Source organism: Mustela nigripes, chromosome 14 (genome assembly GCF_022355385.1).
Source record: "Mustela nigripes isolate SB6536 chromosome 14, MUSNIG.SB6536, whole genome shotgun sequence".
In the NCBI taxonomy this organism is placed as follows: Eukaryota; Metazoa; Chordata; class Mammalia; order Carnivora; family Mustelidae; genus Mustela; species Mustela nigripes.
In genome coordinates, this window is record NC_081570.1 from 99,951,983 (window position 1) to 99,977,248 (window position 25,266).

The following is a 25,266-nucleotide window of genomic DNA, read 5'->3' on the forward strand; positions in this document are numbered from 1 at the left end:
GAGTTCATCAAGTCATTTCTTTGCTCCAGGATCAGATCCAGTGGCTCCTCAGTGTCACAGGCTAAAAGCCAGACTCTCGAGCCAGGACTTGAGGTCACACCCTTTACGCTGCCCACATCACTGCCTCCTGATCAACACTCACCTCTCTCGGGCTCTGCAGGTCTTTGCTAATGAGGCTTCCTAAGGGCTATTCAGTTGGGCTGACTCCTGAAATCATGCACCTTAGTTGAATGACCGTGGAATTTTAAAAATCAAATTATTCTTAACGCTTTCATCAAGTTTAAAAAGTTAAACATATCTAAAAGTCTGAGCGCAGTTTTACAAACTCTTATGAAAGGGCTTTTCAAATGTTTTCCATTGTTATCTAAATACGAAATCAATCTTTTTAGTTGCTGGCTCTATAAATAGCTAGATCCCCAACCTGCATATTTTATAAATTCTGCTTCTCTGAAGGCATGCACTGGTTTTCCTAATGGGATGCCTCCACACCTTAACAAGCCTCACTCTTCTAAATGGAGTTAATCATCTTCTGGACAAACCAGCCACCCAGCCTGAAAGCCCCCATTTCTGTCAACCCCCCCTCTCACCTCCCGGTCACCTGGTTCAATTGCTTTCATTCCTATAATAAATATTTACTGAACACCTAGTACCTGAGTTCTAGGGCTACAATGATAACAGGAGAGAAATTCTCTCCTCTTCCTAGTGTCTCCAACAGACCAGGCAGGTGAACTTGTGAAGAATAGCTACTCCACCAGCTCCTCACCCCCTCCTATTCCACGGACACTGCCTCAGACAGGACTTGGAGCGCTCAGACTTGAACTTCTACACTGGACTTTCTGCCTCTTCTCCCTTCCCTGCAAGCCATCTTAGACACTTTGCTACCAGATTGATCTTTCTAGAATGCCTCTGGCATAGAGGAGGTAAGGCTAGAATGACATCCACTTCTAGGAGAAAACCGTGAACCTGGGACCCCATAGAGGGCCGAGATGGGTACGGGTTGAGCTGGCAATGCTGAGGGGCAGCACAGAAAAGGTAGCCAAAGTCAAAGGCAACACTAGGATGCCTAAGAACAGAAAGAGGTGATCAGGGATGCCGGATCTCATACGGCCTTGCACTACAGATCTTAGTTTTAGCTCCGACTGAGATGGGGCCACTGGAAGTTTCTAAGCTGAAGAATGACATGCTTTGACCTCTGTTTTAAGATCACTCTGGCTGCTTGCATTTTTTAAAAAATAAACTGTGGTCATAATACATGTAAGTCAAATCATTATGCTGTATACCTCAAACTTAGACAGTGAAACAGGTCAATTATGCCTCAATAAAACGGGAAAAAAATTAAATGTAGTTAAATCTGAAAATAACACAAAATGCCTCCTGTTAAGGGGCAACGGGTGACCAGTTAGATGGTCGCTGCAGTCCTCCGGACAAGGTTGAAGGAGCCCTGGCTCAGCCCCGGAGGAAGTGGCGAGAGGTGGTCAGAGGCTGTAAAACCAGCAAATTTCCTGGTGGAATAAACATGGTGTTCGAGAGAAAGAGGAAGAGAAACATGGTGTTGAAGATGACATCAAGGCTTAGCCTGAGCAACTGGGAAGAAGGAGCTGCCATTAACCAAGCGCGGGGAAGACGTGGGGAAGAACGGGATTCAAGGGAAAGTTGATGAGCTCACGATCATCAGACAGGCGTCCAAGTGGAAATCCAGAGGAAGCGGTTCGAAACACACGTCAGTGGGGCCCCGGGTCCGAGCTCTCAATCTGTGTTATCAGTGCCAAAACAATATTGAAAGCCTGAAGCCAGGCTGAGCTCACCCAGCTGGGTGTGAGCGCAGGCAGAGAAAGGTGGCTCAGGCCTTCAGGTCTCCAAGGCCTGCAGGTGGGCAAGACGAGCAAACCAGCCAAGGAAACCGGGAAGGAACAGCTACTGAGCGAACAGAATGCCAGAACGGGGTGGGATCCTGGATGCCCACAGAAGGTCGTGTTTCAGGAGAGACAGGGATCTGCTCTGTCGGAGGCTGCTGAGCGGCCAAGAAAGATGTGGCGGGGAGAGCAGGAATGGATTACTGGTTTCTTTAATGAGATCAAGAGTTCGGGTGAAAGCCTGGGGTGATGAAAGCCTGTTTGGGGTGGGGAAAAAGGAAAAAAAGAAGGAAAGGGGTTAAAAAGCAAACACAGATAATCCTTCATGGAATTCTCTACAAACAAGTGGCAAGTGGGTGGTAGCTGGAGGGGTGGGGCGGGGGCATCCGGGGGCTCCCGGCGCTGGTGTCAATGTTTGACGGCATACTACGGATGACAGTTGGGTCCATGGACGACGCTGCTGCAGGAACAGGGCAAGGACAATGACTAGGGCGATGTCCCCAAGGGCAGTGGCAGGAAGAGGACTTGGAGTACAGCAGAGGGCCTACACCTCTGTGAGCAGGGTACCGGTGCTCAGGGCAGGTAGGCAGGAAGGCTGAGGGTGACAGCCTGTGGAAATTCTCCTCTAAGTGCTTCTCTTCCTCAGTGAAACAAGATGCAAAGCCTTCAGCTGAGGAGTGGGTCTGGAGAAGAGGGTCTACGAGGCTTGAGGAGAGGAAGGATAATTGCTGGGACACTGGGGGACATATTGGATCTGACTGAGGCAAGTGACCAGACGCTTCATGTGTGAGGCTCTGTGGGGCAATGAGTTTCTCTACAGCCACAGTGTGTTAGCACAAAACAGGGAGCGCACTGGACTGGACCTGACCACACAGGCCACAGGAATACAGCCCATTTAAAAAGGGTGCCTGGGTGGCTCCAGTCATGATCCTGGGGTTCTGGGATCGAGCCCCACGTCAGGCTCCCTTGCTCAGCAGGGGGTCTGCTTCTCCCTCTCCCTCTGCTCCTGTCCCTACTCTCTCTCCCAAATAAATAAGTAAAATCATTAAAAAAAATTTTAAATATTAGGGGTGCCTGGGTGGCTCAGTGGGTTGAGCCGCTGCCTTCGGCTCAGGTCATGATCTCGGGGTCCTGGGATCGAGTCCTGCATTGGGCTCTCTGCTCAGCAGGGAGCCTGCTTCCTCCTCTCTCTCTCTGCCTGCCTCTCTGCCTACTTGTGATCTCTCTCTGTCAAATAAATAAATAAAATCTTAAAAAAAATTTTTTTAAATATTAATTAAAAAAATTAAAAGGAGCAAGGAAACTAACCAAATCTTCCAATGCTTGGCCCAGTGAGTGAGCACATTCGGGCTGCCTAAAGAGGATAGGGGGTCACGCGAGGTAAAGGGATAGCAGAACTGGCAGAGCAGGGGACACCTGGCCTGACACAGTGGAGGGCTCGGAATGAGTGGTAATGACAACTTCCAGGTTCTATCCGTGGGGAAAGGCAGCGGAGGCGTGGATGGAGGACAAGACCATCGTAGGAGAGGAGACCGGGGACTCAGAAGCCAGGATATTAGAACAATATATTTAAATATTATAATCACTGAGAATTATGACAGCAGGAACATCAGAAACAGCAAAAGTGGGCCAGGCTTTCCAATGCCCCAGAAATGTTGGGATGTATCCAGGAGCCTACAGATGACAAGGAGAACGACCTGGAAGCAGGATAGGAAGTGTGCAGGAACAAGGACTCCATCTCACATTCCCATGTACGGTGACAGAGGAGAGACAAAAATCTACCTCCTGGGGTGTGGTGCAGGTGCACACTCTGATTTCCAGAGCATCAGCTCTCAGTGGAGCTCAGAGTTCTGAGTTCACTGCTGCCACTACATCCCTTTCCAGAATACTCCCAGCAAGACAAGCAATGCTGCTGGCAGCAGCTCCACCCAGCTGGCCTCCATCTCCGTCCCACCCTCTCCTCACTCAGAGGATGACGAGGGCACGGACACCGGTGTGCCTGACAGCCTAAGAGATCCAAGTCTCTTCCTTCTCAGAAACCATTCATTTGTGTTCATCTCTTAAAATAGTTGGACAGTTGCTATTTTAAACAAATCAACTTATGGAATAAATTTATGGAATACTCACCAATCACCTTCAGAGATCCAAGTCTCTTACTTCTCAGAAACCATTCATTTGTGTTCATCTCTTAAAATAGTTGGGACAGTTGCCATTTTAAACCAATTTATGGAATAAATTTATGGAATACTCACCAATCACCTTCAGAGTGAACAAAGTGTCGCCACTGCTCAAAGAATCCAGTTTATAGTCCGCCTCATCCGAATATGTTAGGTTGAAGATGGTAAGGCTTCCTGATGTGGTGTCTAAATGAACTCTGCGTATGAAAGGTGGGAAAACTCTGACGGGAGAGCCTGCTTCCCATTCAACGACTTTATCCCTATTTTTTGTCCACAGAATCTCCGTAAAGGGTACAGAGCTTGCTATAGGGAAAGTTACGCTCCGGTTCACAGTTCCAAACATCGGGAAATTACAGCTGATGGAGTCTAGGAGGGCAAAAGAAATTGGTTAGGAAAACCAACACGACTTGATTGAAAATAGAAAACCATCCTCCAAGATGCTCTTTGTGGGGGTGGGGGGGGGGGAGATTTGGCAGTAAAAATGATTCATCAGCTTTTTACACTAAACAGATAAACAGCTGATGGCAAACACAGCTCACGGAGGGCGGGAGCTTCCTCTCTCACGGGGACGCCCGTGGCTCACAAACACGCAAGAAACAGATTCAGCTTCGATGGAGCACCAAGTCCCCTTTGGGAACTGTGGGCAGCGCAGGCCCTCCAGAAGCCCCACTGTGTGGGGAAGACAAAGCAGGCCTGGGGAGCTACCTCCTCGAGGGCCTTCCCCAGGAAGTCATGCTGAGGCTCATGGGAGGCATCGCCCCAGGCCTGGGGGAGGAGGGGAGGAGAGGTCATTGTTGTACTGACAGAGGAAGCAGAGCCTCCCCCGACCAGCCCCTGCCAAAAAAAAAAGCAGGCCCCCGAGTGGAGAAGGAGCTGGGTGTGTTTGAGGAAATACAAGCAGCTCCCCATCGCTAGAGGAAGCAAGCAAGTGGGGTGAGGCTGGAGGGGCAGGCAGGGCCAGGTCACAGCATTTGTGGGTGGGGTCTGGGGGTGTCCGGTGAGACAGGCTCAGGGCTTGGGATGGATCCTAATGGCAAGCAAAAGCCACAGGACGGCCTGCAAAGCAGACAGTGGTGGCCCGGGACAGGCTTGCAGGCAGGGCAACCAGAATCGAGGTCAGTGCTGGAGCAACGAGAGGGTGGCCGCCTGGGCGGGCCAGAGCAAGGTCTGGAGGGAGGGGACGGACAAAAAGCCAGACTCAAGAGCAGCAGCTAGGGACAGAAAGCACCAGGGTTTAGTGACTGGAGGTGCAGATGAGGGAGAGGGTGTAAGGACCTATGTTATATTCTTATTTTAGCCAGAGGCTTCCACTGAGGTTCAACAATAACTTTGTTGTTTAACCCTTAAACTGCCCCTGCTCCCCTCCTCCAGGGGACTTAAAAACAAGTCCCAGAAACCAGCTCCAGGTGTGGAGGCCAAGAAAAACAAGGCTGTACCCACCTCGAGTCTAGCCCTGGCAGAAGTACAGCCATCTCGGCACAGCAAAACTGGCACCTGGCACTGTAAGAGTGGGTTAGCATAAGAATGGCCATCCTGAAGGCCGGGAAGCCATTTTACTGAGCGTCCCTAACAAACCCACACTGTGCACGTAACTTGAGATAAGAGAAAGTAGCTAAAACCTAAGATCATATACCACCAGGGAGGTTAGGTGGTGGTGCCAGTGATGAGGGAGCAGGAGGCTGGCTGAGGACAAAGCAAAAGCTGGCGCCTTGCACCCCCTCTTCACCCGCTCCCCTCCATAAGTGTAGCATCCCTCAGGCTCCCCTGACTGCCATGAACAATAAGCAAATAGTTAACTTGCAGAGCTCACAATCCGGCTAGACAGGAGTCTCCCTTGGCTTACAAATGTCCTAAATCTCACTAACAAAGACGATTGATAGCAGGATTGTGAGACCCCACCAAAAAGTCTCCCAACGATCTTAATGTTAATGGCCGGTCTAAAGACAACACTGATCCAGCAGCAAGGGCAAGGCCTCTGGCAGGCCTGGGACATCCTGGCACCTTGTAGGCCCTCTTTAGCATATGAAAACTCCACTGACACCTCCCTTCCCCTCACCTTCCCCCAACCGCAGGGTACATAACCTGCCATCCCTCACAACCCGGGGCAGCAGCTCTTTCTGCCCACGGGTCCTGTCCCCGTGCTTTAATAAACCACCATTTTGCACCAAAGATGTCTTGGTCATCGGCTCCGGACCTCAGCCCACCAAACCTCACCTAGGTTCTAGAACTTCATCACCAGGGGACTTAAAAACAAGTCAAAAACTGTCAAAGTGGGGTGCAAGATACGTATGTAGCTATGAAGAAGAGCCTTGAAAATGCTATATAGGGGCACCTGGGTGGCTTCGTGGGTTAAGCCTCTAACTGTCGCTCAGTTTTGAGCCGGGTCTTGGGATCAAGCCCCGCATCGGGCTCTCTGCTCAGCGGGGAGGCTGCTTCCTCCTCTCTCTCTGTCCTCTCTCTCTGCCTGCCTCTGCCTACTTGTGATTTCAGTCTGTCAAATAAATAAAAATCTTTTTAAAAAAGTGCTATATAAACCCTTGGCTTTGAGGGCTCGGGGTCCTTGTTGAAACTCGCTGCGCCGGGCAGATACTTGGACCCTAGCTAGCTGGAAATAAACCTTGCTGTGTGACTTGCATTATCTAGAGTGTTTTCTGTCTAATTAAGGGGTGGTCGACTCCGTACCCTATCAAGGGGGCGTTAATGGACTGGTCAGGTGTCCTTCTCGGCTGACTGACGGGCTATCAGCGGAGATCAGAAACAAGGACTGGGAAGCAAGCGGAGCCACTCAGGACACAGGACTGGGTTCAGTGGCGTGGGGAGCATGGGTGAGCTGTCTTCAATTGTCCCTCCTCGCGAGTCAACTGTTAGCATCTGTGCCCGACCCCATGCCGCCAAGCCTGGCTGAGAGCCTGAAATCCACACTGTGGGAATATCCACAGCAAAGAACTAAGGCTTCAAACAGAAACTCCCGCCTACTCGCCCCCAATCTGGCTGTTGAGTATTTACTACCACCGCTAGACTGAGATATTCCCGATACCCCAAAATGGGTTTAAATGCATCTGGTTCCAGACTTGACTTTCCTGTTCGGAGAGAAGAGCAGCTGTTAAGGGAAAGACATTAACGATAAATTAAAACTTGAAGTTTTTGCCTAGTAGCAATCAGGGTAATTGAAAGAACATGGGGAAAAAATCAAGACTATTAAATAGACCGATGGTAGGCAGCCGTGTGCAGTAATTTCAAATAAGGAGTAAATAGGGCCCGTTTGTCTATTGCAAGGATTTTGAAAACCCATCTCCCTTAACTAAGGGGGACTGCCCACAGGCATTCACCAGCAGCCCTGTTGGGGTGCCGGTCGCTCGACCAGACCACGTGGGAAGGTGGATGAGAGGGGCAGGATGTGAGGAGAGACGGTCTAGCCACACCCACTAGCAGAGGCCTGAAAGGTCTTGTGTGTGAATGAATGCAGGAGTGGGGAGGGCGGTGGGGGAAGAGAAGCGGTATGAGATGACCCTCGGCTGCCATCTTCCCAGGGAGAGGCCATGGCTCCTGGGCTTGAGAACAGAGGGACGGAGCAAGTCGGGAATGGAGTCAGTGCTGGCAGAAAGCACGGGAGGGGAAGGGGGAGACCCGCTCCAAGAAAGCCAGTTTTGAGCTGGAAGAAATTCTCAAAATCCTTTAGTCAGACTGTAAGGGCCTATTCAGCCAGAGTGGCCCCACCCCGGTTGAACTGCCATTCTGTTGTAAAACTTAAATTGACTCCCCCTGCTGCCCCCCAGGGGAACTTACTTGAAAGCAAGTCTGGGAAACCAGTCCCACGTAACAAAGTCCGAGTACAAGGGTGGGTCAGGCCAGGTGGAGGTATTCAATCAGTGGGGGCGCATACTGTCTCCTAGCTACCAAGGAGTATGGGCCCCGCCCTTTGGGATACTTTTGGCGCCAATCCTAACCAAGGTGTGATAGGCTGGTTCCAATGTTTTCTAGGGTAAATTGTAATTCAATTGGTCACCTAGCATCACTGCAGTTACCTGTGTGTGTTACAATCTCATTGGCCACCTGTGTGTGGCCAGGCCCAATCAAATGGCCCTTGCTCTATAAAAGTTAGTCTGGAAAGCAGGGAGGGGTCACCCTCTCTGGAGGGGCGGCCCTGACCGGTCTGTTTGATGCTCGGTCTGATTCCTGATGCTTGGCGTGAAATAAAGCTTTGTTTGACCTTCGCTTTGTATCAGTCTCGCTCCTTTAATCACGGACCCATTATTGGGGGACCCAACAAGACAACTCCCCATCTCACAGGTGAAGTGACAGGGTACCAAGAAAACTGAAGGACAAGGTCACCGAATGCCTCCTCGCTGCCCGCGGTGCATTCCCACACCCTCGTGTCCCTTTGTAACACCCGTCACGCACACTGCAGCAGTGGCGCCGGCCGTGCCGCACAGAGGAGCGAACAGGCTTCACAGTCACTCCTCAGACTCAGGGTGGCAGAGGGACCGGAACGCAGATTTCCCGACTCTTGTGCCGCCCCCCTTTCACAGCAGGCTCATTCTGGAAATATTTGCTCTTTAAGTACCCACTGGGCAGCTCTATGATGTGGGGACCCCCACCCTCCACCCCCAGAACATGACAGATGCAGTCCCAGCCTCTCAGAGTTCACTTTTTGTTAGCAAAGTCAGACTTGATCCAAATAATTGTACCGGGGCACGTGGGTGGCTCGGTGGGTTAAGCATCTGCCTTCAGCTCAGGTCATGATCCCAGGGTCCTCGGATGGAGCCTCACATCAGGCATCTTGCTCAGCTGGGTGCCTGCTTCTCCCTCTCCTGCCGCCTGCTCCCTGCTCTCCCTGCTCGTACACACTGTCAAATTATTTAATTAATTAATTTTTAAAAACCACAAATAATTGGACCAACGTCCTGTTGCAGCTGTGCTCAGGGCCAGCAAGTAGAAACACAGGGTGTCACTAAAGAGCACCCACTTGGGGAGCCAACGAGGGGTTAGAGACGGCTTGTGAAGAAGGAGGAGCAGCAAGTGCCACCAAGGGGGGTTGGGGGGAGCTGGCCCCTGTTCAGGGATCCAGGTCCAGAAGGCAGGAGGGCAATGCTATGAGACAAGACGAGCTGGGGGGCTGCACGCACAGGCAGAGCCCAGGCCTTGCAAGGCCTCAGACAAAATTCTGCCCTGTATGTTGAGACGAGAATGCTACCAAAGAGTTTTAGGCAGGATGGTGACAAATAAGATGAACTCTTTAGTTAAAAAATGTGTTTAAAAACAAAACATACATAGACACATAGATATAATTTTATATAGATGCAGAATGGAGATACAGACATTTAGCACAATCTTCTCTGAACTGTGTGGGTGTGTGTGGCTTGGATGCCTTACCCCATCTCCCAAGCCCTCTAACCACCCTCAGTCCAGTAATTTCCATTAACAACTCAGAATATACCTTTTTTTTTTTCTCCCTGCTCAGATCACCAAATAGAAACAAAGATGCATCACATATAATGCATATATATGTATATATATACACATATATATGCCTGGTCATGATTTAACAAAAACGGTCTTATGCATGCTTCTCCACATCTTGCCTTTCCCAGCAAGAGTACCTCATAGAGGTCACACCAAATCCACTGGCAGGGTAAGACTTTCATTCCAGGGTATGAATGAACCATAATTAATTAGCCATCCACCACTGCTGTCCCTAGCTTCTTCTACTACAGTAACTGTTACAACCATACCTGTGTCCAGGTTCTTGCATATTTATGGCTTTGTATCGATGGGACAGTGTCCCTGGAGTGGGGCTAAATTAAAGAACAACGTATTCTTTATTTAAAAGAAATTTTTAAAGATTTTATTTATTTATTTGATAGAGAGAGCACAAGCAGGGGGAGTAGCAGGCAGAGGGAGAAGCAAGCTCGCCACTGAGTACTGAGTCTGATGTGGGGCTTGATCATAGGATCCCTGAGCTGGAGGCAGACACTTAATGGACTGAGCCACCCAGGTGCCCCAGATTTTTTAATAGGCGCTGCCACAATGCTTGCATTTGCTATTTACATTCTGATCAGTAACATATGAGTTACCTTTTCCTTGCACCCTGCAAGCATCCTTTTCCATTTTTTTTTTGCACATTTAATTATCAGGCACAAAGTGACATCTCATTGTTCTCTGAATTTGCATTTTCCTGACCTCTAGAAATTTAAGCATCTTTTCTGGGTTTTGGTAATTTGGATCTCCTTTTCTGAGAACTGTCCTTTTGTATCCTTTGCTTTTTGTTCTATTGGCTAGCTCGTCTTTTTCTCACCAGAGTTTATGAGTTCCTTGTATGTTATAGAAATTTTTGTTATCTATACTGTAATTCTTCTCCAAGATGGGTGGTTGGTGTCATTCCCTAAGACAGGGGATGTGAAGGGGAGCCAGCTGGGGCAAGAAGATCATACTTTCAGATGCCAGCCCTGGGTGGGGTCTGTAAGACTCCCAGGTGGATATGTCCAGTAGGCTGCTGGGCACACAGGAGAGGAGACAGACTTGGGGATCATTACATTTGTAGTGGCTACTGTCTAGTATTCCCTTCCCACAGTAAACTCTTTTCCACTGCACTTTCAAGACTAACCCTGAAGTAAGTTGCTGATAGGATAACTGCCAATGAAAAAGAATGGGAGAAAGGGGAGTGAGTTCTTTCTCAAAGGTCACACACTGCGAATGAATGAATGAATTTGCACACAAACAGCAACAAAGGAAAGGGGTCAGCAGTGGGCTGGTTGCTTTGCTGATCTCGGGGTGGTCAGAGAGGATGCCAACTTCCTACGCCTGGGGGACAGAAGGGTAAGCGCCCAGATTCTCGGGCAGATGGGCCCAGGGGAACTTTCAAAAGCCTCCCATATGAGCTGTAAAATCTAAATCATAACGCCCACCACAAACGATTGTTTTGAGGGTTGAATAAGACTGAGAGTGTTTACACAATGCCTGAAATAAATGTGGCTTTCAGCAGGGCTTTCCCTCTTTTTCTTGCAGTGAGTCAGGCCACATCAAGGCCTTTGTTGTGTGTGATCCTGGCAGTGTGTACCACTGAGCATGGTGCGGGATTGCATCATTTACAAACGAAGGGAAAGAAAAAAAATGCATTAGTGATAGCCTAAACAGACATTCCATGCCAGCCTGCATTTTAAAAACTGTTTTGAAGAATACTAAACGATCTTTTAAAGACAGGGGAGGTACCTAATACCAATAGATAGAGAAATCCTACATCTAAAATCAGCCTCAGCTCCAAATACTTAGTGGCAGTGTCCTTGCAAAACATCACCATCACACCCAATTTTGATAATTCTTATATAGCTTGAAGTCAGAATTGGAACTCACATATTTAAAGATGAAGTGTCCTGATTTGTTGACTTAGAAAATATGGTCACCATAACTACTGAGTTAAAGAGGACAGATTCCCACTCCCAGCCACAGATTCCTCTGGGTGTTTTCCTTGGGTCCTGGGATTGACACTGACTGCTAATTTTAGTAATCAAACACTTCTATAGTACTCACTATCTGCAAGGCACCCTTGGAAGAGTTCTACAAATATGCAGGAGGCAGGCACTATTTTTAACCCTATTTTGCAGATGAGGAAACTAAGGAACACAAAGATTAAGTGACTTGCTAGTGAAGTGGTAAAACTAGAATTGAACCAAAACGGTTTGAAAATTTAACCACTATTTTCTTATGTAGCCTGCTATGTGGCACATGGCTATTACAGATGTGACAGGATACATCCTAGAAACTGCATCTGTAGAACTCCTGTATGGGGACTACTCCAGCTGAGACTCAAGCACGCCTCTGAAACCTGCAGGCGAGGTAACGGGCTCAGGGGTCCCCAAATCACTGACTGTCACGGTCTGAGGGGTCCTGAGAGAACAAGAGTCTGTGGCCCCCAGGAACCCTGGCTTGATATACATGAGGAGATTGAGGTTTGACGGAGCAAGAAAGTGATAAAACCCAAACCCCCAAAATGTGACGACCTAAGTTTTGTGGTGGTAGTGTTGCCGTTTGCAAATGACTTCAGATGTGACAAAGGGACATGGGACAGGGCTTCACAATTAGAGGCCATGAAAAACGAAGCTGAAGGGAGGGCCTAGGAGTCTGCACTCCCCACGCGTGATGGAAGGTACCATGCGCGATGGAAGGTACCATGCGCGATGCGGAAAAGGGACAAGAGAGGCTTGAATGTGGGGGCGAAGGAAAGCGAGAGCCAAAAAAAGAAAGAAAGGGAAAACAAGGGACAGGTGAAGACGTGACGTGGGAAACAAAACCACAGGTGCCACTGCGAAGCCTGAGAGAACGGGGAGCAGCAGCATGAACAGATGTCCCCGGGGCAGCCCGCGGACGCCGCGGCACTGACGCACATGCACTCCTCAGCTCCCACCCGCGGGTGCGCGTGCAACGTGCCGAACTTCTGATTTTCCAAGAAATGCTGGACGCTCAACTTTTGTGGGGGAACTTCTCATTCTTAAAAGGCAGCAACCGATCCCAATCTGAGTTCAGACAAAGACAGGGTGGTGCTCTGTCTCCGCTGTTTCACCGCTGCCTGGCCCAGGAAGGGCACTTGATAAATATTTGAGTGAATAAAGTAAAGGAAATGCAACTGGACTACCGTCTGAAAAGCGGGGCTTCCTGACAGAACCTCGGAATTGGGCAGCTCGCCCAGACCCTGAGCTTGGGACAGCCCCCTCCACCATGTGCAGGCGAAAGAGGCACCTTTCCCAGTGCTAGCCACCAGCACCACAGCCAGACTGGAGAGGCTGCTGGATCCCCACGCCCATCTCTCCCCCACTGCTATTCCTTTCAAGATGTCTCCTGCTTCCCCTTCCTGCCTGCTACCTGCACCAGGTAAGTGTGGACCCATGCAGGATGTCAGCTCAGAATCAAAGGCAAGAGCCCGTATAGGGTCTGAGGAGATGCAATTTGTTTACTGAAGTCATTTCTTAGAAATGAAGGATGTGATTTTAAAGTCTTCTTCTCTCTCTAAAATATATCTTAAGGATGGCTTGCAGATTTGAGTAGCTAATATTGAAGTTGGTTTGATGAAAAAAAAAATCCCCTAAAAGTTTCAGTACCTGAATATATAAATCTTGGTATTTCCCCATGTTCAATATTCTAACGGTGTTTCAGTTAAAGACTCCTTCAAGCGTGAAGACAGCAGGATCTGGGGGGCATTCTGAACCCAAGCGAGCAGCTGAGTCTCTTCTCCAGATGGGAGGTTGTGACCATAACCTTTCTCCTCTGTATCACGGCATACTGTCCATTGACATCTGCCTGGAGTGTGAAAGTGGCGGCATTTTGGGAAACAAAGTCTCTCTCTACACACGTACACACGTTTACAACACAGAGAAGTGGCCACTCTCCTAAAATGTCTGTTATCAGATAATATGTCCTATTAGGTTCATAGATATTAGCAGATCAGTCAGAACCCATATTCCAGTTTTGGGGTCGGAAATCTGCTCACCAGGTGTGTAGATAATAAAGAGGAAATTGAGTCTTTTTACTTAAGGAAGTGCAGTGCAGCTTGTTTCTTTAACCTAGCTCTTCATAAATCCACTCCAAATGAGTCTTAAGCCAACTCAGCCTAGAAAAAGTGACAGCATGGGCCTGAGAATATGGGGAAGAACATTCCAAAGAATGGGAGCCACCAGATTACAGAAGTTCAGAAGCTGACTGAGGTCATGCATAGGACACAGAGCTGGTGCCCAGACACAGGCAGCCAGCTCCGGAGCCCACACTGTTAGCCAGGAAGAGAGATGCTTTGGTCTTCCCTTGTCCATTCCATCCTTGTCCAGATCCAGTCAATGATTTGTGCTGCCATGATTGCTAAAAACAGGAATCTCCTGCTCTCAGCTACACTACCACTGCTTGCCCGTCTCCTTGAGCAGCAACCTGAATCTCAGAAGGTTGTAAGCCCCTTGGCACCCCCAACCCCAGAAACAGCCTAGAACTTGCCCCACATGTGCTCTCAGTTGTCAAGCTACAACTTGACTCCTGCTGAGCTCATCTGGAATGGAGATGTTGGAACCAATGAAATCAATTTCCTGTTGAGCTTTTCTGTCTCCTGGCAGGCTAAAGCTTTCCCCGTTTTACCCCTTGGGCTGACACTTAAAGTCCTTTCCCCTCTCCATCTGTACAGTGTGCCTCAGTCACCACCAGTCACACCTGACTCATGGGTATATGAAATGTGGTCTGTCCAAAGGGAGGTGTGTTGTGAGTATAAAATGCTCACCAGACACTAAAGATTTAATATGAAAAAGGGAATGTAAAATCCCTCATTAATGTTTTCTAGATGTTGAAATGAAAATATTATGGTTCTATTAGGTGAAGTAAAATATATTATCAAAATCATTTTTGCCAGTTTCATGTTATGTTTCTAATTGTCAGCACTCCTCCAGCCTGTCTTTCAAGATACCCGTATACCATCTTGCTCAAAAGCCCCATTTGTGAGCTCATTAGGCTCAAAAGCCACATGTTCTTGTTGGAGGATATATCTGAGATCTACAGCATGCTTTGGGGAATAATGACTTTACTAGAGCAATTTAAGACTCTGTGAGCCTTTTAAAATCTATTCTCCAAAGTCTGATTCAAGGTATTTCTATACACTATTGATCATTTCATTAAGAATTTCTATATAATCCCTACCATTTTCAGGTTACTTGGCTCATAGTTGAGAAACTAATTTATGATGACACAGCCTTATTAGTTTCTTATGAATCTGAATTTCTTATTATTTTCTTTTCTTTTTTTTTTTTTTTTAAAGATTTTATTTATTTATTTGACAGAGAGAGATCACAAGTAGGCAGAGAGGCAGGCAGAGAGAGAGGGGGAAGCAGGCTCCCTGCTGAGCAGAGAGCCCGATGCAGGACTCGATCCCAGGACCCCGAGATCATGACCCGAGCCGAAGGCAGCGGCTTAACCCACTGAGCCACCCAGGCGCCCTCTTATTATTTTCTGACTGTGTATATAAAATAGCATTTTCCCCCTCATTTTTAACTGTTACAGGGGGAAGATGTTCAAGAAACTACACAGCAGTGAGCCTGGTGGAAATTCAGACACTAATCACAACAGACATTTTGAGGAACATTATAGAAAGGAAGTTTAAGTCCACTAGGACCTGAAACGGGTCTTGAGAACAAAATAATTTGTTTCCTTCAGATGGATACTTGGTCAAGGCCACAAAGGGCAGACCTATGAACTAGGAGTTCCCCACCGGGGGCAGAGAGCAGACGTGAACTTATTACAGGGATTCCGGGCAACAGGTCGCCTTACTTCCACTGATTTTAATTGGAGCCTCAGAGTCCTTGGACTCAGAGGTCACTGGTACAGGCACCAGTAGCAGGAAAAGAAAAGGAAAGGAAAGACAAAAGGGCGCAAGGAGAAGAAGATTTTTTAGAAGGGAAAGAAAACAAAAAAGGAAACAGTCAAAGGAGAAGATGCTGTGTCTATAAAGTAACAGGAAGACATTTTCTTTGGATGCTAGTGGACAGACACCAAAAGCTATCTCCAAAGAAATGCTAAGATGTCTTCTAGCACTTTCATGGGGACAGTCTCCGTTTTTTACAACTCCTATTCAGATCTCAATGGGTCTGAACAAGTGGACAAGATAGTATCCTGGTTTCACTTTCAATCTGGAGACAGGTTTGATTTGTGACTGCTGAGTCTGTTTTCCTATGTAAAAGCTTTAAAAGATCCTCTGCACTTGAGAAGAAATCACTTGATTTCTGCACTTGAAATCAAAAGACAGAAAACTTCTGCAAACAAACACTCATGCCTCATGTATGCAGGCAAACTTTCTGCTTTTAAACAGAGGAACTAATACCTACCCTGAAAGCCTGTCTTCATTCAAGAAACACCTACAATTTCTTGGACAATAAAACAAATTCTTTGACCTGGTTCTCAAAAGGTGGTTCTAAGTCTCTAAAAATTTTTCAAAGCTACCCATCAAAATTAAACCAAAAACCTAGTCACAAACGCAATGTGGGAAACTTGATTAGATCCTGGTGTTTTAAAAAAGACATTCTTGTAACAACTGGAGAAATCTGAGTAAGGGTAGAATTTAGGTGATATGATGCATTACCATTAATTTTCATAAATATTATAATGTGATCAGGATTACACAAAAGTACTAGGGAGTAAAGTATGGGTGTATAGAGAGATTATAACTGTAACAAAATGTTCATAAATATGTCAATAAATCCACATCCTGAATTCTACAGCCCGAACAAAGTTTCCCCAACCCACTTCTGCAGATGGTGCTTTTGAAAACAATCTTATGTGACTGGCAACTGTGCTGTCCTACATAACTTTACACGTCTTAGCAAAAATTACACTGAACAATGCATACACGCCACACGTAAGAGATCACCTACGGGGGCACCTGGCTGGCTCAGTCAGAAGAACGTATGACTCTTGATCTCAAGGTTGTGAGTTCAGGCCCCATATTGGGTGTAGAGATTACTAACAAAATAAATAAACTTAAAAAAAGAGAGAGAGGTCACCTATGGATCTTCAAATCTTCATAAAGTTTATCTAAACTTGGGTTGGGAATGCACAGGTTCTGAGACAGATGGACATTGACTTCTGTCACGCTTTCATTTCTTTCCTGTGTGAAGTGAACCTGGACAAGGTACTTAACCTAACTGAACTTTGTTCTCCTCTTTAATAGTCTCTACCTAAAAAAACTGGTGTGATAATGAAATGAAAACAAAAATCCAAACTACTACGCATAGGACCTGGCACAGAGTATGTACTCAGTTCCTGACAGCTACTATTATAACAATAGGTCTAGTTTTCTTATAGGAATACACCACACTATTTTGACTCAGAGTATCTTCTTCCTAAATAAAAACACACAGATTGTGAATCTTGATTGCAGAAAGAAAAATGAACAAGTTGAGATAATAACTTAAAAAGGAGAAATGCTAGAGACTCTATCATCTAATGTCCAGGTTTAACACACTGTATTGTTAAGAAAAAAAAAAACAAACAACAAACCATGAAAACAAATCAGTGAAAAGAACATTTTAAGAAGTAGTAAATGGCTTTGTTTCTGCATACAGGGAAAGAAAATCTCTGTGGAGATAGCTGGCAAGATGAACTATACAAAGCAGCAACAGAAGAGGGCAGGTTCTGCTAAAAAGAGCTGAAACAACAGTCCTTATTGAGCTTGGCTACATGCATGGACTACCTCAGCCCCATCCACGTGGCATCCTGAGGATGCACCCAGTCCTGCTGGTTCCCGCTTCCAAACACAGCCCCCTGTCTCCCATCCAGTCCCCCGCTCTTGCGGTCATTGCATACCTACACTGTTCCTATGGCCTCCCGTGCTGGTCCCCCTGCGTCTCTTCTGCTCCCTCTACAGACAGCTCTCCAGATTCAGCAGAATAATTCATTCACAAATTCCAGTTACTGTAATTTCACTCCTGTTCAAAATCCTCCAAAACGTCCCATTTTGCTGGGAGTAAAAAAAGTCACAGTCTTTAAAGGGGCCCACAGAACTTTATCTCTAGGACCTAGCCCTGACTGTGCTTACAACTTCCTTTCCTACTGCTTTCTGGTGCAATGGGCTCCTTGAATGCCCCTAAATGCCAGAAGCCCGTCTCAGGGTCTTTGCTACTAGCCCCTCTGCCTGGAATACTGCTCTCCCAGACAGCTGCCTGGGTCCCTTAAGGCCACGCTCACCTGTTACCGTTTTAGGGAGACCCTCCTTGGGCTACACAGTGTAGAACACAAACCACTAGAGAGCAGGGAGGCTGAATGCAACATCAGACATGCAGCCCATGGAAGACTATGTGGCTGTAAAAAAAGAATAACGACAGGGGCGCCGGGATGGCTCAGTGGGTTAAAGCCTCTACCTGCGGCTCCGGTCATGATCCCAGGGTCCTGGGATCGAGTCCGCATTGGGCTCTCTGTGAATCAGAGAGCCTGCTTTCCTTCCTGCCTCTCTGCCTACTTGTGATCTCTGTCGAATAAATAAGTAAAATCTTAAAAAAAAAAAAAAAAAAAAAAGAATGATGATGATCTCTATGAACTGATATGGAATGATTATCCAGACATATGGTTAAGAGACAAAAGCAAGGTAGAAAAGGGTATATTGAGGATGTTACTATTGTTACTGTTTTTGCATCAAACACTTGTAACCACAAAAAAAACCAAGGATAAAACAGAAACAAACAGTACCTGTTATGACAGGGAGAGGGTGGGAACAGGATTTCTCCGAGCATAGCTCTATATGGTTTGACTGGCACCATATTAATATTTCACCTACTTAAAAATTAAATCAAGGGGGAACCCAAAAATTGAATAGAAACAAATTAATGCAACTATATATTGCGTTGATAGCATAACCACCCAGAAGAAAATAATTAATCCAAGTAACTTTTAAAAAGACATTATTCTGTACATATTCAGTGGGATATATGGATGAATAAAAAGAACCGTGAAGAAACTCCGAACTATAAAGTTTGTGCTTGGTAGTAGTACTGGTAGAGCAGTGAGGAAACTATTTTGTGTTTAATGCATATTAGGAAAACACAGTGATGCTATGAGGAATAGTGTTCTCACTGTGGCAAAGGGACATACAAATAAGGAATAGAGGAAGAGAAAAATGAACCAAATTGTTGAATGAGGCTTAGTGGTAACAGGATAAACTTAGGACTTTGTGAAAATTTTCCCAGCTCTGAGAACTGACAGCTTAGAAATGAAGACTCCAGTAGCCTTGAGTACACCTAATACCCAGACACTGATTTCTAAATCCCATCTCCCACTAAAAGGAACGAGAGACTCTAATGTTTACAGGCCAAGGCAGGAAAACGGTACAAAATGAGTCCAAGACATGCTTCTGTGCCAGAAAGTAGGAAGTTCTCAAAAACTGATGGAAACATGGCAAAGAACATGGAAGCACACAGGGGTTCCCATTTGCCAAAATCTGGATCACCGAGCATCAAAAGAGTTGACAAAAAATGCCATCTTAAGAAATACCCATGGGTCCATACTCAAACTAAAAAAAAAAAAAAAAATTTAAAAAGAGGAGCAAAAGCTCTTCATTACTCAAGAATGTCAATGATGTATAAAGAAAAATAGGGACAGAAAACTGCCATCCACAAATATTTTAGTGGACTTGGAGAAGAATCACCAGTGGATGCTAAAACAGCTAAAACACTGGATGAAAGATTGTTTTGGAACAGGACAGTTACACAATCTCAAATGTCACTTGATAAATCACATATTATTTACAAAGGGGAACAGGTGCCTCTGTGATAGAGAAATCTAGTGGATCACCTTAACCAAATAACCAAAGTTAAGTTCTCCAATAATGGGACAAATAGGACTGCATCTGCTCTCTATTGAGATGCACGGAGAAGGACACAACACATCTATGGAACATTCCTGCAAGTTATAACCAGAATCTAATCATGAGGAAACAGACCATCCAATTCTAGGGACACTATAAAACTGGCCCAGACCTTTCAAAAATGGTGATGTCATAAAGTACCAAAAAAAAAAAAAAAAAGAAAGAAAGAAAAGAAAAAAGAGTTGGCAAGTTTTAGATTAAAAGGTATTAAAGAGGCAGGACTAACCAAATGCAGTGTGTGATCCAGGATCAGCTTCTGGACTCTATCAGCAAACAGTATTATAGTGATGGTATATCTCCTGTGATCATGGTTTCATGGATTCCAGGAGACATACGTTTTTAAAAAAGACATATGTTGAAATGTTTACAGGTAAGATGTCATAAGATCTGCAATTCTCAAATGTTTAGACAAAAAAAATTGTGTGTATAAACAGAAGTAAACCAAATGTGTCAAAATTTTAATAACTGGGGATTCCAGGAGAAACGTGTGTATGTGCTCATCGTACTATTTTTTGCAACTATTCTAAAGATTTCTGATGTTGCAAAGTTTTAAAGAAGGAAAAAGAAATATCAACCATGCCTACTCCCCTTTCTTCTGTATTACTAATCTCTGTATTAGTGTTTACTTAACCACCACCCAACACCTATATATTTACTCATTTATTCATTTGCTGTCTCTCTCCCCCACTATAATGTAAGCTTCACAAAAGCAGGGAAGTCTGTCCCTTGTTGTAACCCCAGTCCCTTGTATAGAGCCTAGCACATAGCTGACCCTCAGTAAGAATGTGTTCAGTGATTCATGCTCACATTCCAGGAAGTATATACTCTCATTACCTTTCCTCACCAGTGAGTGATACTCTGTCTCTCTTTCAAGGCAAAGATAGTGAGGCTTGCAGAAGTTAGTCAACTTACAGAAATTATAACTTAGGTGAGGAGCAGAGCCAGGGTGGGATGGGAAGCCAAGCATCTGACTGCAGAGCTGATGCTCTTAATCACTGATGGGCAGCTTCCCATTGAGACAGGCTCTGCCTGTAGGTGCATCTGCCCCTTTGGCACAGCCATCAGCATAGGAAAGTTGGGGGGGGGGGTCCTGTGATGGCATCCCCCTGTGACAGCATCCTTGCCTCCAATGACTCCCGGCTGCAATCCTTCCTCCATACTGCTGCCAGATTATTCCTCCTAAGCAGATGATTCTGATTCTGTGAGGCCCAGAAAGAATTCTCCTTTGCCTGCAGAAGATAATCCAGACTCCCATCCGGGATGTGTAGAGCTCTGCAGCAGGGCCTCCAGCTCCCACGGGCACACTTAGGTTCTAGGGACACCAAATGATTCTCAACTGCCCAGGTTCACCCTGTACACTGTGCTCCCCTGTCTTTTTCACCTCTTGGAATTTTCCCCACATCATAGCAGGTCCACACACCATCTATCCTCCGAGGCCAGGTTCAAATACCCTCCCTTCCATGAAGTCTTTGTTTAACAAGACAGACTTGATTCCACAGAAGACACTGCTCCCTTCCCTGTAGACGCCCAGAGCACTTTATGCTCAGCCTGTCTTACGGCATTTACTTCTGTGCCTTAGAATGCAGGCACTTCGCGATCTCTCAACCCCTCCGCGCTAGGCAGTCTCCAAAGACACGCACCCCATAGACACTCAATGGGAGCTGGGTGCAGAAAGAGGATGGAAGATTGACTTACTGTATGTGCAAAGGGGCCTCCAACGGGAAACCTCAAGGAAAGAAGAACTAGTTAAGCGTTTATTATTATGCTTCAGAGGTTTGGCTATGGCTGTGTGTAGGGGTTTATAAAGGTGGGGAGATAAAAATGGAGACATAAATATTTCATGGGGCTGTTAACTTAGCTGAAGAAATGGGCAAGGGATGAACGCAGTTCTACACGCACAGATTTCTTTTACATTTTCAGGGGAGGGGAAAGGAGCACCAGCCACCCTGCTTCGGAATCCTGGGGCGATTCAGTCATTTTTCTTGGTGGGTCCCTGTCCCAGGTCGGGTACCCTTCGGGCAGGAGCTCAACTCAAACGCGGGGCGGCGTCGGAGGAGAGGGGAGCAGAAGGGGAACCAATCGGCAGTCGCCGCTCCTGAGCCCCATCCGGCGCGCCGCGGATAAGCCTAGTTCTTTGGTAAGTCCAGCCGCCGGGACCCGTCCTGCGGGAGCTGACCCGCTGCGGAAGAAGTGAAAGGGCCGTCCCAGCGCTAGGCAACGGCACCCCGGGGGTGTGTGTGTGGGGGGGCAACAAGTGGTTTCGCAGTCACTGGAACCCCAGCAAAGGCACACCCTTCCGGAGAAACACCCAGTGGGGAGGTGAAAGGGCTTGGGGGAGTTGGGGATTAAGGATTCTCAAAAGAAAAAACCACCGGAAAAGTGAGCGAGCCACAGTCCCACCCCTCTTCCAAAGGCGGATTCCGGTGCCTAAGGTCAAAGTTGCTTCCTGACTACCCAGGGGAGACTTGTTGAAGTGACAACTCTGCCAGACAAGGTCCCGCAGGCTGAGTTTCTTCTCCCCAACCCAGCCGTGGCCGCCCCGAGCCCCACCCGTGCACCGGGCTCCAGAGCCCTGAAGCCATCGACACCCCCAGCGCTGCCCAGTCCCCGCCAGGGCGCGGGGAAGGCCCCCACTCACCGAACTGGAGCACCAGGCAGACCACGCCGAGGACCACCGCGGCCCAGCCACACGCACTCCCTGCGGTCATGGCGCGTCCGGCTGGCCTCTAAGGCCCTACTGCGCTGAGCGCACCCTAGTAATTTCGCTAGCAGCCCCGCCCCGGCCTCCCCGCCGTACCAGCCCCGCCCGCTCTGGCCCCGCCTCGTCTCGCGTCCCCTGCTTCCTGTCCACCCTGTTCCCAGAGTTTTTCTGCTGCCTCCCGTCTGCTCGGTGCAGTCCTTCCATCAAAGTGGCTTGCGTTTTAAAAGCCAGGCTTCTCTTCGTTCCCCCCGCTGCTCCAGCACTTTTCCTGGACGTCTGGGACGCGATGGAGGCAACTTTGTAACTGGGGGAAGGGGAAGCTGTCGAGCCCCTCCCCCACCCCGTAAAGCTGCGTCCCACTCGGCGGGCCCGTACGGGGACCGGAGAACTCTGCTGCAGGACCGGGCGGCTCTGAAGCACTTCCTTCCGCGCTTGCCTCCAGCAGCAGCAGCAGCAGCAGCGCGGAGCTTGCTTCTCTGCTGCTGTCCTGGAATATTAAAATACAAGGAAACGGGACATTTGGGGCAACTGCTAGAACGTGCGGGATTACCTGACGCCGCCGGTCCCGCCGGTCTCATTCAAGTTCAGGCCACCTTTTCCTTAAGCCTGCCCGCCCCCGCCCCCACCCCAACCTTCCCTTTCTCCGTAGCTGGGACTTATAGTCTTGGGTTTCTCCCTTCTCAGTTTCCTCTTTGTTTTCCTCCTCCTCCATCTCAGCTGTGGATTTTCCCTTAGGCTGAGGAGCCAGGTCTGGTCGGGTCTAGTCGCCCCTTCACTGTTCGGCCTCCCAAACCACCCGCCTCAGATGCAAAAGGCACTTGGAACATTCCATCCTAGTGATTAGTTTTTTGGTTTTGTTTTAAGATGTATGTATGTATTATTTATTTGAAAGAGAGAAAGAGAGAGCGCGAACCGGGAGAGGGGCAGAGGGAGAAGCTGAGAAGGAAGCCGGACTTGGGGCTCCATCCCATGACCTAAGCCAAAGGCGGCCAGGCGCTTATCCCTCCGCGCCAGCCAAGCGCCCCCTATTGGTCATTCTTCTTGATTGGCTTGTCCTCGCTCAAGTCTGTCTGACCCCCAGACCCGAGGACTCAAGAGAACCAGCTCCTCACGTGGCTTCCATGTCTTCCCCCTTTCGTAGAGAAGCACATGAATTGCCCCCGCCCAGCTGCGGGAACTAAGGGAACTCTAAACCTATTCTGGTGAACCGGACACCCTGCTGTCCTAATAAACACCAGGGTGTCTGTTTAGAAACTGAGTGGAAATGTGCTTTATTGCTGCTGTCTTCTCCATCAGCCTCAAGTGAGGATCCCAAAACCACTCAAGACAGTTGAACTATACTGTAAGAATTCATTAGTTCTTAAGTCAAGCATAAAATCTTAAAAGGTATCTGGGTGGCTCAGTCAGTTAAGCACCTGACTCTTGATCTCAGCTCAGGTCTTGATCTCAGGGCTGTGAGTTCAAGCCCTGTGTTAGACTGCACACTGGATGTGGAGCCTACTTTAAAAACAAAACAAAACAAACAAACAAAAACGAAAAAACCCTTAAATCTTAAAAGGCATCCCTATCAATGAAATTTCTGGGACCAATGTCATGTACCTACCTGAAGACATTCGCTATCAACTGTAGATACTTGGAACATGAGGAAGGGGCAAAGTATAGCACAAAATGTGAGAAAATCACATTTCTGCTCTGTCCCGGGCTGGTGGGAACTCAGGCCAACTGAAAAAGGTAGGATGAGGTCAAACTTCTAGACTGGAGATTCTGAATGTTTTTGAACTGAGAAATGATATAACAGCAAACATCTGCTGAGCACTTGCTACGCCAGGCCTTGTGTTAAGTCCATCACCCGAACTAATTTAATCTTCTTGCTGCCCCTGTTTTCACAGAAGAGGAAACAGACACTCAGAAAGGGTAAATGACTTACCCAAGGACACACAGTAAGGGGCAGCACGGGCAGTCCAGCTGAAGTTAAATCTAAAACACCACTCTCACCCTATCATACAAGTACAGCCATGCTATGGACTGGACTGGCCAGCAGATGCTGTCAGTCCAGCAGGGCTGTGGAAAAGTCTGCCCAGTCATGTGGGGCCGGGAAGTTTGCCTCAGGTCATGGCCTCCAGCCTTTGGGTAAGGAATAATTCATTAGCTCTTCTTTGGTTAGATGTTCCTCTGACCAAGTTCAACAGCAGTGCCAGCTTTCTCATTAAGAGAAATGCTATGCTTCTATCAAGCCATTTTGGGAGAAATATTTATTTCACACCCAATGTGGGGCTTGAACCTGTAAGGACCTATTTTACTGCCCCTGCTCCCCTTTCCCCAGGGGACTTAAAAAACAAGTCCTGGAAACCAGCTCCAGGTGTGAAGGCCAAGAAAAACAAGGCTGTACCCACCTCGAGTCTAGCCCTGACAGAAGTACAGCCATCTCGGCAAAGCAAAAGCTGGCACCTTGCACTGTAAGAGTGGGTTGGCATAAGAATGGCCATCCTGAAGGCTGGGAAGCTATTTTACTGAGCGTCCCTAACCAGCCCACAGGGCGCACGTAACTTGAGATAAGAGAAAGTAGGTAAAACCTAAGAAACAACTTAATCATATACCACCAGGGTGGTTAGGTAGTGGCGCCACAGGGACCAGATGTTAAAGAAAACAAATAGTTAACTTGCAGAAATCACAATCCTGCAAGACAGGAATCTCCCTTGGTTTGCAAATGTCCTGGTGATTTACAACAAAAAGGGCTATCTCTTCAATGGCCCAATTTCCAGAGAAAAGGGGCTCAGTTCCTCAAGGCCTAACCCTCCCCACCATAAAACTGAGGGAGGCTGAGGCAGAAGGAAATGTAAATCAAGTTAAATTTCTTCTAAACCTAAGTCTCACTTAACGGCCAGGATGGCGCCAGGGTGATGCCGGGGTGGCAAAAGGTTAAACCAAGTTAAACTGTCAAAGTGGGGTGCAAGATATGTATGTAGCTATGAAGAAGTGCCTTGAAAATGCTATATAAACCCTTGGCTTTGAGTGCTTGGGGTCCCTGTTGAAACCCGCTGTGCCAGGCCGATACTTGGACCCCAGCTAGCTGGGGTCTTGCATTATCAAGTGTTCTCTAATTGAGGGGTGGTCGACTCCATACCCTAACAAACCCAAAACCCCAAGATTAAGGGCCTCATG

At 47.4% G+C, this 25,266-nt stretch overlaps 1 protein-coding gene across 2 annotated transcripts in view; it reads right to left on the reverse strand.

The window, feature by feature from the left end:
* CD58 (CD58 molecule) overlaps positions 1 to 22,378 on the reverse strand; it is a 40,733-nt gene extending 18,355 nt beyond the window's left edge. Inside the window, exons 1-2 of one of the 2 annotated variants that reach the window (XM_059375847.1) lie at positions 22,042 to 22,378; positions 4,106 to 4,396 (exon numbers count right to left, since the gene is read on the reverse strand). In XM_059375847.1, coding sequence (XP_059231830.1) covers positions 4,106 to 4,396; positions 22,042 to 22,111 — 361 coding nt within the window. In that variant the 5' untranslated portion in view covers positions 22,112 to 22,378. The remainder of the gene's footprint in view (positions 1 to 4,105; positions 4,397 to 22,041) is intronic. The other variant, XM_059375846.1, reaches the window with a different exon arrangement.
* Positions 22,379 to 25,266: the final 2,888 nt, after the last annotated feature.